The 19,227-nt window shown below is 32.0% G+C and overlaps 5 protein-coding genes across 6 annotated transcripts in view; 1 reads left to right on the forward strand and 4 right to left on the reverse strand.

The window, feature by feature from the left end:
• Positions 1-2,165, reverse strand: part of LOC109329641 (protein STRUBBELIG-RECEPTOR FAMILY 3-like) — a 63,628-nt gene extending 61,463 nt beyond the window's left edge. For both annotated transcript variants that reach the window (XM_019563360.1, XM_019563357.1), the window contains exon 1: positions 2,149-2,165. The gene's annotated coding sequence lies outside the window, so the exon portion shown is untranslated. The remainder of the gene's footprint in view (positions 1-2,148) is intronic.
• Positions 1,009-2,400, reverse strand: LOC109329644 (lactosylceramide 4-alpha-galactosyltransferase). Its single transcript, XM_019563363.1, has one exon. The coding sequence runs from the start codon at positions 2,326-2,328 to the stop codon at positions 1,057-1,059; it is 1,272 nt and encodes a 423-aa protein (XP_019418908.1). The 5' UTR covers positions 2,329-2,400; the 3' UTR covers positions 1,009-1,056.
• Positions 3,492-8,949, forward strand: LOC109329183. The gene is made up of 6 exons (XM_019562856.1): positions 3,492-3,937; positions 6,194-6,237; positions 6,882-6,951; positions 6,994-7,454; positions 8,204-8,230; positions 8,324-8,949. Exons 1-6 carry the CDS (start codon positions 3,562-3,564, stop codon positions 8,720-8,722), a joined length of 1,377 nt encoding a protein of 458 aa, XP_019418401.1. The 5' UTR covers positions 3,492-3,561; the 3' UTR covers positions 8,723-8,949.
• Positions 9,467-13,331, reverse strand: LOC109329645 (putative serine/threonine-protein kinase). Its single transcript, XM_019563364.1, has 7 exons — positions 13,210-13,331; positions 12,419-12,532; positions 11,986-12,098; positions 11,333-11,543; positions 11,000-11,237; positions 10,587-10,737; positions 9,467-10,051 (listed from the first exon to the last, which is right to left on the reverse strand). Exons 2-7 carry the CDS (start codon positions 12,492-12,494, stop codon positions 9,737-9,739), a joined length of 1,104 nt encoding a protein of 367 aa, XP_019418909.1. The 5' UTR covers positions 12,495-12,532; positions 13,210-13,331; the 3' UTR covers positions 9,467-9,736.
• Positions 15,267-17,664, reverse strand: LOC109329098 (stem-specific protein TSJT1-like). Its single transcript, XM_019562768.1, has 5 exons — positions 17,543-17,664; positions 17,222-17,449; positions 16,475-16,715; positions 16,070-16,190; positions 15,267-15,647 (listed from the first exon to the last, which is right to left on the reverse strand). The coding sequence occupies exons 2-5, from the start codon at positions 17,428-17,430 to the stop codon at positions 15,451-15,453; spliced, it is 768 nt and encodes a 255-aa protein (XP_019418313.1). The 5' UTR covers positions 17,431-17,449; positions 17,543-17,664; the 3' UTR covers positions 15,267-15,450.

A 19,227-nucleotide genomic window follows, 5' to 3' on the forward strand; every position in this document is an offset into this window, starting at 1 on the left:
TTTAATAAAAATACTTAATATCATAAAATAAAAATGTGAGTCGGCAAACACAAAATACATCTTGTAAATATAATGTGCAAACATGCATTGGGGGTCATAACTTTAGGCAAGAAATTTGTGTTTGAACTAACAATGGCTGAATCCTTGAAAATTAAAAGTAGGTGGATCACTTATATGCATAGGTGAGAAATATCAACATGTCCTATTCAACAAACTATAACATTTTATCACCCTATGTAATAAATTGCACCTCAAAAACCTACACAAAGAAGTTTTTGCAAAAAAGTAAGTAGTTTTCATTTGTAAAAACATAAAGATCATGTTAGAGAAAGGTACATTGTAAATTACAGAAACATATACAGTTAATGCAAGGAGGATGGGGAGTGTGACAGAAAGTTGATGTCACATGGAAGGAAATAAAATAGGTACCCTATTAAAAATGCAAGCTGAAAAATCACTTTCAAAATTTAATTTTCCATGCCAAGATGAATTTTTTCATTCATTTCTTGATTATCAATCAAAACATTATTTACTTTCCATATCCAAAACCACATGAACAAACATGCCATCATAATGTCCTATTCAGTATGAGATAATTTATTGTCTTGTGTTACAATTTGTTGCATGAATTATTGGACTGGTCAAGAAACATATTTTTATTTATTAATTTTTAAAAGTATTTAAATTAACTAATCAACCAGAATTTTTGGAAATGAAATAAAATAACCATAAAATTTTCATATCCTACTTTTACATGACATATACTAAGAGGACCAATTCCTATCAATTAAAAAATGACATATAAATAAAAATGAATTTTTTTAAAACAAAATATTACATTTCTGTATTACTTACTTAAAGTTGATTGGATCGGAACAAGATTTGAGGATAGGAACCGAGAGAGACCATATGCATCCATACCAAGAAGGATAAGTTGGCCTTCCAATTTTAACCATCTACCATATCCTTTTCTATAGTGGCATGAACCAAGTCACTACATACAAATACAAGTATTTAATTCTATAACTTAACTTCACTAACTACAAACATTAGAATCTAATAATTGTTGCAGAAGATGCAACAACTTGACACAATACTATCAACAATGCTTCCCTTAACTACCTTTAGTTTCCTACTATGTCTGTTCCAAAGGTGCACTGCAAAGCTTTCTTTGCGAATTTGCTCCATTTTCTTCACCAACCATCTTGAATGAACCTCATCTCTAGGCCTTCTAAACAAACTCCTAATCCCTCTCCAATCCACAGGATAAAATGCAGAAGGTGGCAACACTGTGAAATTAAACCCTTCTCTCATACTCACCCTAGATACTACTCTAGAAATCAAGTAAGGACCATTATGCCCCCATTTGTTACCATCAAAAGTAAGTGCAAATTCTTCAATAAACTTAAAAAGCAAAGGATGCTTCTTATCAAATATCAACACAGCATTGTTTAATCTACTCCATTTCTTAGTCTTCACATCGAAATTCTGTGCTCCAATTGTGTTTCTCAACTTAGAAAAACTCTTCAAGACCACAATATCAGCATCTATATAAGTTCCACCAAATTTGTATAGTAGAGCAAGCCTAAGCAAATTGGAGAGGTTTTGTCCCAAAGAAACTTCACCTGGATTAACATTCCCTTGCTTCAAACGATTAAACCATGCTTCAGCATGAGTATCCTTGAATATATAGTTGAAATCAGGAGCAATGGCCATAACTTTAAACCCCTTATTAACAAATGGTGTTAGCATGTTAACTCCTTCATCAGAATCTAGTGACTTAGAAACTATAACCAAACAAGCACGTGGATGGGACTTGAATAAACTCTCAATAGATAACAATTCCCTTACACCAAATAACTTGAAAGGAGAAATCCAAGTCATAAAGAACCTTCCTTTGCAAGAAGAGTTGGAAGAAAAGAATGCTTTGAGCTTGGTTTGAAAGAGTGAAAAGTGAAGTCTTGGTGGTGATTCAGAATGCACACTTCTGAGGCCACGTTTATGTCTCTTAACTCTTCTAGGCCTGTTAGGAAAACGAGAATTATGAAGAATGGGTAAATGGGTATAGTTGATGAATGGTAAAGATTGTTTTTTTGAAGAGATAAATACAGAAGAAGATAGATTCAAAGTTGAATAATGAGTTGGTGTAGAAAGAAGAAGAGTTTTGGTATGGTGGTGAGTGGAAGAGAAAAAAGGGAGATGAAAGAAGAAGACAGTGAAAGCATTATAAGATAAGAGGAAGAGAAGGAGAAAGGTGAAGAAGGAAAAGGGTAAGTGATGAAAGAGAGAAAGGGAAGGTTTGGTAGTGTTGGAAATGGAGTGATCCATAATGAAGTAAAAGAGAGAAAAGGGAAATAGTTTGGTTCAAAAAAGAAGTTTGGTTGATTCGAGGTAGTTGTTGTGGTTGCAGAGAAAGTGGTAGAATGGTTAATGAAATGAAATAAATAAGGGAGGTACCAAAGGATGAAACAAGTATCTTCCCCTCATTGGTTTGAGAGATGGGTTCTGGTTTTGTTTTTAATGTAAAAAATTATAGCTATAATTTATCATATGATATATAGGTCTAGTGGTGTAGAGTTTCACTGAATCTCTAATACCATGAGTTTGATTTTTGAGAGCGATACTAGTTGGATGAGATACTCACGAAACTTCTTTAACCAAAAAGGTTATGAAATATATTTGGTAGTACAAAAAATATATAGATATAATTACCAGTATATTATATTGATTATTATAAAATATTTGATAATATAAGGAGAAAAATATAATATAAATTTTTTTCCTAATAAACTCGAAATTTGTTGACATGGCAAAAAATTTCACTATGAAATTGTCATGAAACACATCTGATGTTCCACAAGTTTGTGATTGCATGTATCACTAGCTTGTGATTGGTTCAAAAATATATTTAAGTTGAAAAATTAATAATTAATTATTTTTCTAACCGGAAATAATTGATGATACATGTAGTGAAAATGGGAGGATTGGCATGAGTGGTGTCTCTTTATATTAAAAATGTATTTGTCTAGTGATGTAATGCCTCGTTAGATCCTAAAAATGATCAAAAGGTAACTTGATTTCTGTAAGCAACATTTGTTATGAGAAATAGTCATAAATATAAAATAAGGGGATATCGTACCAAAAAACCCTCAATATATCTTCAACTACAAATACTAATGTATCCTCTATCAAGAAATGTGATATAGGCAGAGTTTCAACTTTCAAGTAATGTAATTTACTTTGAGCAAAAAATGATTAAAATAGAAAATGGATTTGAATAGTAGTGAGTTATTATGTGTTATTAAAATCAAACTACTAATATCTTCATCTTTAATTGAGCTATTTTAAATAATTAAAATAAAATTGAAGCTTGAATTTTGAAATAAGTGTATACATATTAAAATAACAATATTTTTATTATAAAAAGTAGTTTCTGATTTTATTATAAAATTTTCTTCAATTATTATTATTTCTAATATTTTTCTTTTGTCCGATATTTAAAAAGGACTCAACTTCCGTCTCACTCTAGAGTCTAGACTATAGAGAGAGAAACCCGCAACCATGTCTTTCGATGCCTTCTCCGTCGACTTGAACGTGAACTCCTCCTCCGACCACCACTTCGCCACCGCCTCCGACCACCACGACGATACCTACTCCCGATATGGAGGCTACTCTAGCTTCACTGGAGTTTTTTCATCAGACGGTGATATTGCCGTCGATCACACCGCCGCTGCGTCTCCGGAGATCTACGGCCTCAGTGATCAGAATCCTGGTTACTCTCAGTCTCCATTCGAATCGGTCATTGCAGAGAATGAAAATGAAAACGGGAACGGATACGGCGATGGTGACGACATTTTTGTCGCCGATGGTCCGGTACTTCCGCCGCCGGGCGAGATGGAGCCAGAGGAAGGTTATGTCCTTCGCGAGTGGCGCCGGTGAGTAATTTCAGTTTAATTTTTGTTTTGCTTGTTTAATTGTGTTTGTTTTGGTGAATTTGTTAGGTCTTGTTTGAATCTGCTTAGTTATGTGATGACTTTGATTTAATCGAGAAGTATATAGAGTAATTTCAGTTGAGGTTGTAACAGTTTGAGTTCATTTGATTTTTATTAGTATTGGATGCACTTACTAAGAAGAACTAGTGTCACATATTATGCTTATTAATTATGATTGTGTTCTCCCAGTTGAATCAAGGGGAATTAAATGGAAGCTTCAAATGTTGCGCATATTGCTTGTTAATATAAGTCGAAGTAAGGAGTTTATAGAGCATAAGTTTGACCTATGGCGAATAAGGTAAAAATCAAATATTATATTGTACCATAAGTCACTAGATTTAAGTCTATACCCTATTTAATTAATAATCTAAAAAATTGTAATAAGATTTTTCTCAAACACTGAAATAATTTGTGAAATTCATTAATTTCTTCAATCATAAATGTCTCCAAATTTTCATGGTCATGAAATATAAGTCATAAGGTGTTGTTAACTAGAATGAAGTTCAGCGTAATAGAAAAGACAAAACAATAGATATCTACAAGACCACACCATTTCTAGCAAATTCTTTGAATAATTCGATGGAGGAGAATAAACCTAAACTAATCAATTTCAAGTGAGTAATTGAAATAGACAAAAGAGTGATATAATTAAGGAAAAAAATATTTACAACTATTCCATAATGATGATACATGTTATAGAAGTAGAAGCCATTCAATTTAAAAGAAGAATATATACTCATATTTATAACAATATGTTTAAAATTCAAAAGAGGTAATATATCATGCTACTTATTTCTCTACTGTTAGATATTGTTATATTTTGTAATAGTGCTTGCTAATTCCCCTTAAATTTATTATAAAATTAAAATATTACACTAAGTAATTGATAATTTTAATGATAACAATAAAAACATAGAGAATAAAATTTTTAAGAAGAGAAATGAAAAATAATAAATTATTCATAAAAATATTAAAAATCTAATAAAAAGAACCATCAATTCTTATAGTATTTATAAAAAACCAGATGAAAATATATAGGTTATGGTTATAAAATTATTATAAAAGTAATCTATTGGGCCTGAGCCCATGTTGGCGTGAAGTTTACGACAAATTAAGCGTCATATTTACGTTCACTTGGCTTTATAAATAGTCGTTGGTGTTGCGTGTTGTGTTAGAGAGAACAGACAAAGAGAGAGAACTTGTGGCAACTCTATGTGTGTTTGTTTTGAAGCAATTGAGGAATTCCTTATTCTGTGTTTGTTTTGAAGCAATTGGTGACATTACTAAATATAGAGGTAATCCAATTCTTTTCTGGTGATTTTTCTTACCTATTTTTTTTCTCTTTTTTCTTTCTATTTCCTCCTTTTCAGTTTTAGTATTTCACTTGTTATTAGTAGTTGAGTTCAAGAATTTGCATCTTCTTCAAGCAATTCAAAATCCAAGAATCTTGAGGCAATTTCTTCCGTTTTGTCACGTTTCGTACATGGATTACATCTTGAGGCAAAGTTTATTCTATTCTTGATTTCCCGACAACTGTGAGTTGTGCATGTAATGAAAAAACTGATGAAAATTGCAATCTAGATAGAAGAGATATAATTCAATTTCTAACTCCTTATGTTGAGGCAATTCATGAAACATCACTAAATAGAGAGGTAATTCAATTCTTTTGTCGTTATTCTTGAATTTTTTTACTAATTGATTTGACCAAATTGACGTCTTTGTCAAGTAATTGAAAACCCTCAAATTCTAGAGTCACTTTTTGTACATGAGTTACATGCTTCACTTTGCTTCTTGCCTTTCTTGAAAATGCTTGAATCTTGAATAGATATTGCTTTTCTTAAAAATCCTTGAAACTTAGAATAAATATAGAATTTGATGAATTTGTGTCATACTCTGGCCATTTTTAAGTGCTACGAATTTCTCAGTTCTCTTTCTTTCTAGACTTTCAATCTTATTAACAAACTCTAATGGAATAACATTATCAATTATTAAAGAATGTTTGTTCTTGATGGGTTGAAATTGTGGTTAGACAATCTTTATTTGTGCACCGCAACTCTCTTCATCTTCTTGGTTCAAAATCCAAAATACACAAAATAAAAAATTGTTGGACCAATTGAGTAGTTTTGCCTATTATCATTCTTTGTTTGGCAATTGGTATTTTTTTTTTGTATTGCCTATTCCTTTGCTTTCTGCAATCTTAGCAATGGACTTTGTAATGGGGGATGATGGAGCCGAGATCATTAAGGTAAATGCCCAAATTTTGGATGCAAAATGAATGCATGAAAAGTAATGTAATTATGTGAGAATAATTATTTGGATGATGAATGATGTGTATATTTTTACAAAGTTTCCTGGATTCATCAAATATGTTACATCTTCATACAAATTTACCTCCCAATTTCTTATTCGAATGTTTAGTCTGATTAGGTTATTTTGTTTTTTTGCTAAGCATTTTCAAATCAGCACAATGAGTTGAGGTAGATAAGTAGGCACATCACATTATACTGATCGGAGGTTTTCGTCTTCAAAGACGAAGAAGTAAGTTATTTATAAGCTAAACATTCTATTCTTTTTATGGTGTATTAAGAGAGCACAATTAATTTCAGCTAACATTGAATTGTCATTGCTATAAAGCTTAGAGAAAAAGAATTTGATAATTGAGAATGGTGAAAATAAAAATTAAAGAACTTCCAGTTCATTTCATATAGATGTAATATATTAAATCTTAGAAAATTATTTAATAACTCATTTATATACAATGTTATTAAAACCATACTGGTTATCAAACCAGTTGGGTTTAGGGGGGTTTAGGGGGTTTAGGGTTTAGGGTTTAGGGTGTTGAGCTAGTTGGCAACAAAAAATGAAGGCTTTTTTGGTTTCCTAATACAGTCAAAATTAGCGAGGAAGCTGAGTGTAGTTTTTATGAGCAAATTCTGGCAGGAATTGATGGCTTTTGAAGGTATGCAATTGTAACTTTCTTCAACCTACCATCCACAAACAGATGGACAATCTGAAGTTGTCAACAGGTGCTTGGAGACATATCTTAGATGCATGAGTTCTGATACTCCACAGAATTTGTCCAAATGGATTCCCTTAGCTGAGTGGTGGTATAATACTACCTTCCACACTTCAATTCATGCTACTCCTTATGAAATTGTGTATGGGCAGCCCCCTCCCACTTACCTTCCTTATCTGCCAGGTGAGTCTAAGATTGAATTGATAGATAGAAGTTTGGCAAAGAGAGAAGAGATGTTGAAAGTATTGAAATTCCATCTAAGAAGAGCACAACATAGGATGAAGCAAGTGGCTGATAGACACAGAACAGACAGACAATTTCAGAAAGGTGACTTGGTGTATGTTAAGCTTCATCCTTATAGACAAACTTCAGTGGCTAATCGCATGAATGAGAAGTTGGCTCCAAAATACTTTGGTCCATTTGCTGTTGAAGATAAGATTGATGCAGTGGCTTACAAATTGACCTTGCGTTCAAAATGAATTATAGCCAATTTAACCTTCATGTTTTCAGGTGTATTATCTATCTGAAAATACATCTCACATTGGTATAACCATTGTTTCACGTTTTCACCATTAAAGCGTGGGAAATCTATTCTAGTTAACGTTGTTCCACAAGCATAGTGAGAAGTCTGGCTGTCACCTGAGCAAGAAACTCTTCTTGGTGGGATTTTGTTAGCTTTGTCTCCTTTTTCTGATAGATCTTGTTTCAGTGCTTCTGCTATCGTCTTCTTTAGGGATTCATTCAATGTCTTCTGAATGTTCCTCCCCAATTCCACCATTCGCAACTCCATTCTCTCAGCAAAACGAGTTTCTAAACGATCCTCCATTTCTCGCATCACTGCTTGATTTCTAGTGGATTCTACCATTTGCACCCAAGGAAGGAAACAACTCCTGATACCAATTTGATAAGGACTGAGTTTGTGAACTAAGAAACCTAGGTATTATTATTAATTCGAAGGATCCAAACAAGGAATAGGGAATTCAAGAAGAAGAAGGTGAACTCCGAGATTCTCTTATTACCGGAAGAAATTGAGTTACAAGAATGAAAAAGAAAGAATTGAGAGAATGTTGCCAAAAATGTTAACTAACTCAACAGAATGCCCAATCACAGCTTTATAGTTTCAGCTTTTATAAAAATAGGACACTTGGCAGTTTAACAGAATTAACTAACTAACTAAATGTTTATTCCTTATCACAAAGTTCAAAATAGAGAAAGGGAGAAGGTAGGTTATACTTGCATTATGTAATCATTTTTCAACCATTGTATCTTTTCATGCTTTCTTAATTGTATAAAATGAAACTTGTCTGTGGATCAGTTATTCTTGGCTAATCAAGAGAACTTTCACAAAGACGCCGACAAAGCTTATTGGAAAACAATTGCACAGCTCATTCCTCGCGAGGTACCCAACATTGAAAAGAAAAGAGGCAAAAGGGATCAAGAGAAGAAGCCATCAATTACAGTTGTCCAAGGCCCCAAGCCTGGCAAACCCACTGATCTTGCAAGAATGAGGCAGATACTATTAAAGCTGAAGCATACACCACCACCAAACATGATTCATCCACCACCTGCTCCTGCTAAAGAAACAGCTTCTAAGACAACTGGATCGGCGGCAGAAGGTGCACCTGCATCACCATCAAAGGATGCCACCTCTCATGGTGCATCGGATGAACTCCAGAAAGAAGCTTCTGCTACCGAGTCGCAGCCTGCTGCATAAATCTCCCTATCTTAGTTCTTTTTGGAAATCCTGCTATTAGTTTTTAATGCTTATTGGTTACATCTTATGACCAACATTTATATTTTGTAGGGATTAAATCCAGTATTGATAGTTATGCTATTGAGGATCTAATATTTATGGATTTAATGCATCCTTTTAAACAGAGTATTATCTGTTTGTGATGTCAAAGAATGTTTTTTCTTTTACAAGTATTGGGATTTTCATTGGTTTGTGTTTGATCCTAGTCTTCTTGCTGCTGGCTGTTTATTTTGATAGAATAAAATAAAACTTCAACTCCATTATTTAAATATGCAATTTCATGTGGCCAAGCACATAGTGCACCACATCTAATGAAGTGTGATAGTCAAAGAATCACGCTATAGTTGGCTTAAAATAAATGATGAAATGGTCAACACAACACTTCTTCCACTATTGTGTGCACTATGAAGTCCCTTACATTGAAATTTTCTAGAGGTGTATATTTTAAGAGCCACCTAGTGCATTGTATTTTCATCTGATGAGAAAGGGAGAAGGTAAATATATACAACTTTATCCACACAACTGAATGAGACGTAAATTAAAGTAGCGGAAATGTTATTTATAAGTGTGAAAATAAAAAAATAAGTTGATCCCATGTCATACTTTCCAAATTTGGTCCAATTAGTGGAAGATGGTTCCATTTCATTCAATTCCACTTCCATAATTTTCCATGGTTGCAAACACAGTCTCTCAGTCTATATTACATATTAGATGAATTTTATTCTTATATAAGACTAAAGAATCCATTGAACATTTTCAGTTGGACTACTTCTGACTTGTATTACAAGAAAACTCTGCTCTCCAATTTCCTATCATAAGCAATAAAACTAATACATAAATTTGAACCACACATGCAGCACTGGCATCAAATAAATAAATGAACAAGAGAAAGAAGATATATAATGATAATCTATAGTCACTCTCTTTTCCTTTTGCAATTGTGCAATTCACATGAGGAATAATTTGTTATAGCCGTCATCGCGCGGTCACCTGAGTAATACTGACAGATGAATTGCTAAACTGAGCGATTATAGAATCAGAGGGCGACTTCTTTAGAGACGACTCTCTTGAATCCATGAAGAATCCTGGTGCTGCAATTTGCTTGTCATTGAGCTGGATTTCCTTGGAGAGCATATCAACCACTTGGGTCATCAATGGCCTTCTACTTGCTACTGATTGTGTACAGAAAAATGCTACTTTGATGTACTTAATTACCTCTTTCTCGGGATATTCTTTCATTTCTGGATCTACAAGCTCCAACATTTTCCCCTCTTCATAAAGTTGCCAGGCCTGTTATAGCAAATAAAGATGATTATTATGGTCATTCCCAAGTTCCATATTGAGAATCGAAAACACATCTTGCAAATATTCGGTACAAGAAAAAACTTAGGAACGTTTACTTGGGCATGGGATATCATAACCAGTACCATGATCTAAAACAAATGGGTCAAGTTGCATTTATTTCCTTGCTCTACACTTCTACACATGGAATTGCGTATAATACTATCATGCCAACTTCGTGTCACTGCTTCTGACTGGTCAAAAATTAATTTTTATTTTATTTTCTTGATCAATCAGAGAGAGAGTGGCGCAGACCAACCGGAAATAACAGCAGACAGTTGGCACAGATGGTTATAGGTGGCCTTATTCCATGTGAAACAAGGTAGTCAATGGGAACTTGATCCATATGATTTAGGATTGAGAGAATTGATGAATAATTTAAGACATGATAGGCTAAATAATATTAATTTAGAGACTTAAAAAACATGAATTGTATAATAGTGCAAAGTAACTCCTAAAAATATTGAAATTGAGACTTATGTACCCATTCCAAGAACAATTTGTGTGGCTCTCCCCTGTTTGTCTTGGAACTGCTTTTGCCACTAATTATCTCAAGCATAAGAACCCCAAAGCTGTACACATCAGCCTTCATAGTTAATTGGCCACCTAACGCATATTCTGGTGCCAAGTAACCACTGTAAAAATGGAAAACAAAGACAGGGTACACTATGAATCAGTTTCATAATCCAAGTATAGATTCATTGAACAATTTTCATTATACATTCATCGGTTGAATCCATTTCTACGCAACCCCCTATAACATCACACTGATTAATATTTTTTTCCTAATGACTGATAGTGTTGCTGTTGGAAAACAACTAAAATAGCAAAAACCTTCCAAAACTTTTGCCAGAGGTAAAACATAAAAAATAACTACGAATCTGAAACGATACATACGTTGTTCCAGCGATTTTTGTGCTTATGTGAGTGATGTCATCTGGAAATAATTTAGCTAGCCCAAAATCACCTATTTTTGGATTGAAGTCTCTGTCAAGTAGTACATTACTAGCTTTAATGTCTCTATGCACAATATGTGGCACAAGTTCTTCATGAAGAAATGCAAGACCCTTAGCTGTACCGACACAGATAGCAGATCTTTTTTTCCAGTCTAGTTGAATGTTTGCACTCCTTGTGCCTACAAGAAGACGGAAAATGGAAAATAGTTTAGATGCATTTCTGGATCTTATAATTTGCACTGTATAATTCACACCATGCATTAGTCAAATTTACCAAGTAATGCACTATCAAGGCTGCCATTTTCCACATGCTCGTAGACTAACGCCCGACTTGGTCCTTGAACGCAGCATCCAATCAATTCAACAAGGTTCGGATGCTTAACATTTGACAAAGTCTTAATTTCGCTTAAAAATTCACCGACTCCCTGCTTTGAACTAGCTGAAAGGGTTTTCACTGCCACTTGCCTTCCATCTTTTAAGGTTCCCTGACAAAGTTGCAATCAAGGTATTTAGATCGCCCGAAAAATCAATAAGTGCATGAAAATGTTAAATATGCCTCGACCTATCCTTGTGTTTTTTATTTCATGAAATAGAAAAGAATGAAAGTATTTCTTTCTTGATTCCAAAGTGATAATTATGTTGTGTTTGCATAACCTTGAAGTATTGCTTGCATACAAATCATAAGAACTCTTTAACCACACCTTTTAGGAATTTGGTAGTGTTTAATTCTGGTAGTCTTATCCTAAAGTATGAAAGTATGACACCGAGTGCCTACTAATTAAGGTTGTCGGAGATATTTGAACTTGAAAAGCTAGAAGCTGAACAGTGAACGGTGCACCAGAATTGAAGTCTTCATTTTATGGAGTCGATAAATAAGACAATCAAATATTTAAGCAAACGTTAGAACTATATTATAAGCATCAATACCTTGAAAACAGTTCCAAAACCTCCTCGTCCTATCTTATTGCTCAAATGATAATTATCGGTTGCTGATATCAGTTCTTTATCAGAGAAATGCCTAACATTATTTAGGGGATGGCCTGTGCAACAAAGGAATCCAAGCATAAGAAAAAATATCTATGTATACTAATGTGAAATTCAAATTGGCAATAAAGGATTCCGAGGTGGTTTTTTTTTTCAGTTTAAGAATAATTAACAATCAACTAGTTAAAGAAGTTCGAACACTATGGCTTACCGAGAAAATCATTTAAACCAATGATCAAGCTACATGATTTATGTACAGTCTCGACACAGATAAATGAAAAACTAAATTGAACACAAGTAAATGAAAAATGAAATTGAACAAAAAATTTCACATTGTTGAAGCCCAAGTGAAAATAAGTAACCACCGAATCCTCACCATGAATTTCTTTCGGGGTATGAGAAGAGCTCGTGTCCTTCTTCGTACTCGTGGATCGAAAGCAGCAACAAGTCATATTGGTCCTGCTGCTATATAACTGCTATAATATGCAATCTGCATTACATAAAGTTGTCGGTTAGAGGCAAAGCCTTGCAAAGGCTTGATAACTCAATTGGAGATTAAACCTCATTTTCTTGCTCAATTGGAGATTAAACCTTATTATTGCTTAACTTTAGAATGGAAAAAACATGCATAGTGGTTTATAATCAAAGAGCCAAGCACAAACTTGTGAAGGATAAAAGCCAGATTGCAAAAAAAATTATTTCTTTTTTCTTGGGTCTTGTAGCTGAAAACCCGAAGAGGCCGTGCACCTCGCTGGCTAGTCCAAATCTGAGTCAGCCATAAGGGTCTGTTTGCGAGTTGAATTTTGGAGGGAAAGAAAGAAAAGACTTGGAGACATGAAATTCACTTGGGAGAAGGATCTGAAGCCTTCCCTTTCTCTTATTTCCCCCAAGAACTCAACTCGCAACCAGACCCTAATCGTCAAATGAGGGCTACATAGCTCTCCCTACTTTCTCTAATTCTATAAGGAACAAACAACTGAACCTTGGAGGAAGGAACAAACATAATGATACAAGGAACAAAATAATGATACAAGGAACAAACAACTAGGTTTAGCATCACACAATTCAAGACAAAAACAATAAAACTCAAAAAAACCAAAGACAGGAACCCTCTAGTGAAAATTTTAAAGCAAAACATAATGATACAAGGGATTGAGAAATTGATACCTGGTTCAGTTGATAAGAGAATTAAAGTGGAAGCAAAGTTGTAACACTTTTAAAGTTGAATTCAAAAGCACATAGCCAAAGGAAGATGAATTTCATATTAAGCCATTCTATAATTGATTTTTGTAATGGAATGAACGCGTTGGTTGGTATTTTATTGTAGCTTATAATAAGAATCAAAGTCAAACTCATATTTATGTTCCCATTGTTGCACTAAAATGACACTTTCTGTTTTTTTATTGTTCTTGTTCCTGTCAAAGATATCATAAGTATATAATGTGATTTTTACTTCTTTTTAAATCTATATTGAATGCATGTGTAAGATTGGAACGTGAAGATAACACGTGTTGCTCATATAATGAACTTAAAACTTAAAGCTCCATATTTTTTGCATGCAAAGTTTGGTTTTATAGAATAAAATAATTTCAGTTTAGTTTGCAAAAAATATTAAAAATCGGTAAAAGAGAATCAATAAATATATTTTTTAATAATAGTTATATACTTGCTTCAAGTGCTATATGCTTAATTTCTCTTATATAGATGAAAAATATTCGTTAGGAGAGTTAATCCCACATACCTATAGATATTCTCAATTCAGATAGAATTGATTCCAGTATAAAGATACATGTTGCAAACAAAAAAATGGATGCTATCTTCAAAGTTTTACAAATGTAAAATTCTTTAAAATGAGAAAAAATGTTTATATGTCTTCAATATTGGTAGAACTGCTAGAGTCAGCTTCCAAATTCAAGTCTATCTACATATTGTCACCCACCCCTTAAAAGGGACAAAATAGTTGACTATAAACAAAAATAAGGAAGATATCTATGAGTGACTATGCTCATAACGCTTTTTATATACTAGCAAGTTATTTGTGCATTAGGAGGCAATATTTTTTGGTCACATGATTAAGAATACATATTACACAATAACTTGAAAAAACTAAATTATATCTTTTAATTTTCACTATTTAAATATGTAAAGTAAAGTATGATCATGATCGCAGAATTAGTTTTTTTCATTGTTGGTTTTGTATTCTTTTCAAAAAGAATGTTCAAGTTAATGTTAAGTTCAATAGCATAATGTCATGATGCTGATTGCATGCATTAATGTTATTTTAATTGTATCTGTGTTAGTCTACTTATTCACAGTATTTTTTGGTAGAAAAATTTCTTCTTTCAAAGTTTCAATATATTTCTTTTGTTGTATGAAACTACTTACTTTTTTTTATAGGAAAAGTAGGTATTGAATTACGATAATCTATGTTGCATCTGTATAGTTTTTTGTACTACCAGTGATATTTTTTTATTTTTTTGAGCAACGACCTAATCCTTTTGGGTTTGTGGTTACCCCTGCCAACAAGTGTTGCTTTCAGAAATCGAATCATCAACTTTGGGTACTTTCGAGGTTAAGGATAGAGGCTATCTTTTTATTTCTTTAAAAATTATTAACTTCTGTTTTAATGCATAAAAAATAATAAGGGTTTAGTGATTGTTTCACTATTAATCTATTTGTAAGATATGATAGAATTTTATAAAATATACGAACTAAAATTCAATATATTTTTACTGACACAAAAGAAGAAGAAAAAGCTATCATCGGTATATCAGATAAATAACCACATACACTAAATACAAATCTATAATTGGGAATTAAAACTTGCAATTATAATATTTGAAATCACCATAGACATATTCAACCGTCAAGAAACATAAATTTGTATACAACAATGGGAAAAAAGCAGATGTCCCAAAAGGGTCCTTAGCCAAAAAAAAGTGATAAAAAATAAACAATTATTCAATGCTTTAGGCCGTTTACAATGTACCATCAAATCAATAATGGACATTGGTATGTTTGATTATTATTTTTGGATAAATTTTCATGTCTAACATGTTTTAAAATGGACTAACGAGCTTGTAGGCCCGTCGACAAGCATAATTAAAAAATAAAAATCCATAAATAAAATAAAAAGGTTATAGATAAAAAATAAAAAAAGTCTTGATATATATTAAATTGAATAAATCTTATTACATAACATTTTTTATTAAAACATGAAATCAATATTATACTATAATTTATTTGAACTTTAAATTTTTTTACATATGTCTGAAGGTCACTTATATTATCTAATAGAAATGTCCCGGATAAACGAGTCAGACAACATGACAAATAAAATAAATTTATATATTCTACCCATAAAAATTATGGGTTATACAAGTCGGCTTGCGAATATTGCCTGTTTTATCATCTATACTTGGAGCCCCACAGAGCGAAGTTAGCTTCACTTCCAACACGAGACATCATTTGGCTCCTTGATTGAGAGTCAACATTGAAGTTAGCCCCACACATAGCCCCCTCACTGTCAATCCTAGGCATTGCTTTCATCTTCCTTGTTGGATGCTCAAAGCTCATTAGACCATGCTCACTATGGAACATACACCCTGCATTTCCAACACCAATTATTCATCAACTTTCAAACAAAATTAGGGTAAATTATACTAACATCTATACATATTTAGCTTAATAATACTTAACCTCTTTTTAAGGTTTATGTTGTTGTTATTAATCCTTGTTGAGGTTGAACTTATTATCATGTATTATTTTCTTACAAGTTACAAGAATACAAGTTATAATATACATTTTAAGGGTGATAGGTTTAATTTCTACAACAAGAGAGGTCACAAATGTATAATTAAATTTAAGAATGAAAATAGAGTTGCATCATTGGAAGTGATTTTGATTTAAATTATTTAAATTATTAGAAAATGTAAACAAATATAAAATAATCAATAAGACCCATTTAAGAACAAAAAATATGTTACACCATTATGGATACTTCTTAATGCTTAGTTAATTAACATACCAGTTGGGAATGGTGCAAATGATTTAGCACAGCTTGCTTTTATAAGATCCATATTATCAGCAATAGCTAATGAACCATCAGCTGCAATACCCCAATATAGTCCAATTTGTCCATCACAACCCTACTCAAAACATAAAAACATCAACATCAAACATTTGAATCATTATCAAACCAAACTTTGTTTTAATCCTTTTCTATTGTGTTTTAAGAAATGAGAAAAACTCGTATCGAGACGCATGTAACACGTCATATTTAAAAATAATTACATTTTATGGTTTTGATGTTATCATTTAAGATTAAATTTAATAATAATTAAAATATTAATATATTGTCAGGATTTTATCGAGTATCTCTAAATGGTTTCGTCTCCAAACGAGTCTTTCTCGAAACAAATAAGAGACTTACAGATGCAGCAAAAATTGTTTCAGCCTTGTTGTCATAAATGATAAATCCAAAACTCCCTTCAAGTTCCTTAAGGACCTGATCAGCTGGGTAAGGACCCCTATCCCTAAGTGTCCTATAGGCTTCAGTGATAAACATGGCCTCATTGGTTACCTTTGATAACCCATATTGCTTGTTCAGTTTGTTAAGGTTGTGAAGGCTACCCATGAAAACACAGTATATGTTCTCCACACCACTAAACAACCTGTGTCACATATTTTATGTATCTACATTAGTGCACAATAAACATAATTATACATATAATATAATTAAGTTATCGGGAATAAAGTATTTCCTCCGACCAGTAAGAGTATGACATATGTACTGTTTTGTTAGTTTTTGAAATATTTTCTAGAAAATATGATAAAATAGGACATGTTATGATTTTAGTGACGGGAGGATATAACTTATCTCCTTATACCCGAAGATATTTTATTCTTATTTATGTCTAGGCATGCAATTAAGAAGGATAGTGTACAATTTTTTAACAAATGATCCATCTGTTAAGTGAAACTTCAGTGCACTCATATCAAAGGTAATTAACCAAATGAGTTTTCTTGTTTGTTTCAAGTTTAAGATCTCATTAATGAAAAAATAGAAGGCTTTTAGTGATAGAAAAATGGTATATTTGATTATATTATAAAAGTAAAAGCTGTAGTTTGCTATAAAAATATAATTTTTGAGTCCTTAATAAGCCATATTTTGACATACCTATGATGAATGAAGGATTTGTTTAAACTGGAATGAGCTAATACAGCATCATTTCCAAAGCTCATGTAGAAAGCATTGGAGGAATTGAAAGACATAAAATCTTGAAGAATTTCATGAGGAAGCTTATGCTTAGTGGATGAATTCAATGAAGCTGGACTATTAAGCTCTTTGGGTGCACTCACCAACTTCTCCTTGAAAATTCCCAACATCTTTCAAAATAGAAAATAGCTGCAAAAACAACACAATTTGTGTAAGCTTTTTGAACAATGAAACATGATCATGCAAATGAAAAAAATCTAAAGAGAAAGGAATGAATGATACCACAATTAAAAGAAATCCAAATAGATTCAGATATAATAGAGAATGAGATTCAGTGATATGAAAAATGTGTCATTGGGGGTGTATATATATAGAAGCAATGTGGAGAATAAAGAGAAACGTGGCTATGCTATCTGTGAAAAGTATTATAACTTTTTCATTTGTTTCCTTAAAAACTAAAGCAATATACTACTTTGCTAACAAATTTAGAGTATCATGAAGTCTTAATGAACAAGAAAAAAAAAATGGGGTTATGGAATAATATAGTCCTAATTTCATATCCCGATTCAATGAAAAAATATCATTTACTTAAAAAGAAAAATTCTTAAAACACAAAATAAAATTTTATATTACTTAGACTATATTAATTGACTAAAGATATAAAAATATAATAATTTTGAGACATATTATCTTTATACGATTTAGACAGTAAAAAAAAAAAGTATATATATCTAGTAGTGATGAGTTGGACGTGAGTCTTATCCATATGAGTATGATAACAATCCGACTCAGCCAAACACTTCCAAAAACGCGTTCTATTCCACAAGTATTAGCCAACTTTACCATATTTGTGAATATCCCATTCTCATTCCATGTGTTTCCCAAATATATTTATGAGCTCTATTACACTTGTTGAAGCGATCCTCTCACTCAAAAACCATACCCAAATGTTTATCATTCAACAACAATATGTTAAAAGGGAGATTCTCCAACCTTTTATATTGCTTAGCTCCTGAAAATTCATTATAAAACTCCCACATATCATTATCATTGGTGTCAACTACAATCGTGATTCGATAGCTCTGATTATATTAGAATGACTAGACCTAAACGATGATGTTGTCCAAGCTTAATGGGGAGTTAACTTTTTAAAATAAATTAAAAAAATTGAAGTAAAGTATCTATTATTTGGTACAATAGTCGAGTTCTTTTTTATTATTGAACTCTTTAATACTAGAACATGAGGATAATGAGAATATTTTTAATTTTTTTATTAAAAACAAACTTAAAATCATAGTGGTTATTTTTTTTGGTCATGTGTACTAATCAATCTTCATCATGGAGAGTATCTTCGTCCTTATTACAAATGATTTGAAATATTGGAATTTAAGGATATGAATAAATTCTTAAAATTTTAATTCATTGAATTCAAGGGAAAAAAATTGGACGCTTAATTCTTTTTTGGTAACACTTGTCAAAATCTTGTATTAGAGAGGATCTTCAATCCATTATAAATAAGTAATTATATTAATATTGTAGAATTGAATATATGAACTCATAAACCTTGACTTTAATATATATGTTTTTATTTTTTATATTGGTTTTAACAACTAATTGTGTTGATCCCAAAATATAAATAAAATAAGCCAAAAATAACATTTTTAATTCAAAACACCTTATGTAAGTTATAAAAAATAATAAAAGAAAGACGATAACAACTTATCATATTTTTTAATTTGAAACTTGCATACTACTCAATACAACAATAAATAGATTTTCTAGCTTCTTATTCAAAATACATATAAAGAAAATATTAGAGAGAAACACTAGAGAATCGCAAAGGGATAATTCGAAATATTATGGCTCATATCTTCCTTTTTCATATAATCTCATTCAAGCATAGCCATAAGGTGTGCTGATGTCATATGTATGTATTTTCTCTTTTTATCCTTTCTTTTGTTTATTTA

This window comes from Lupinus angustifolius, chromosome LG16 (assembly GCF_001865875.1).
Source record: "Lupinus angustifolius cultivar Tanjil chromosome LG16, LupAngTanjil_v1.0, whole genome shotgun sequence".
NCBI classification, from domain to species: domain Eukaryota; kingdom Viridiplantae; phylum Streptophyta; class Magnoliopsida; order Fabales; family Fabaceae; genus Lupinus; species Lupinus angustifolius.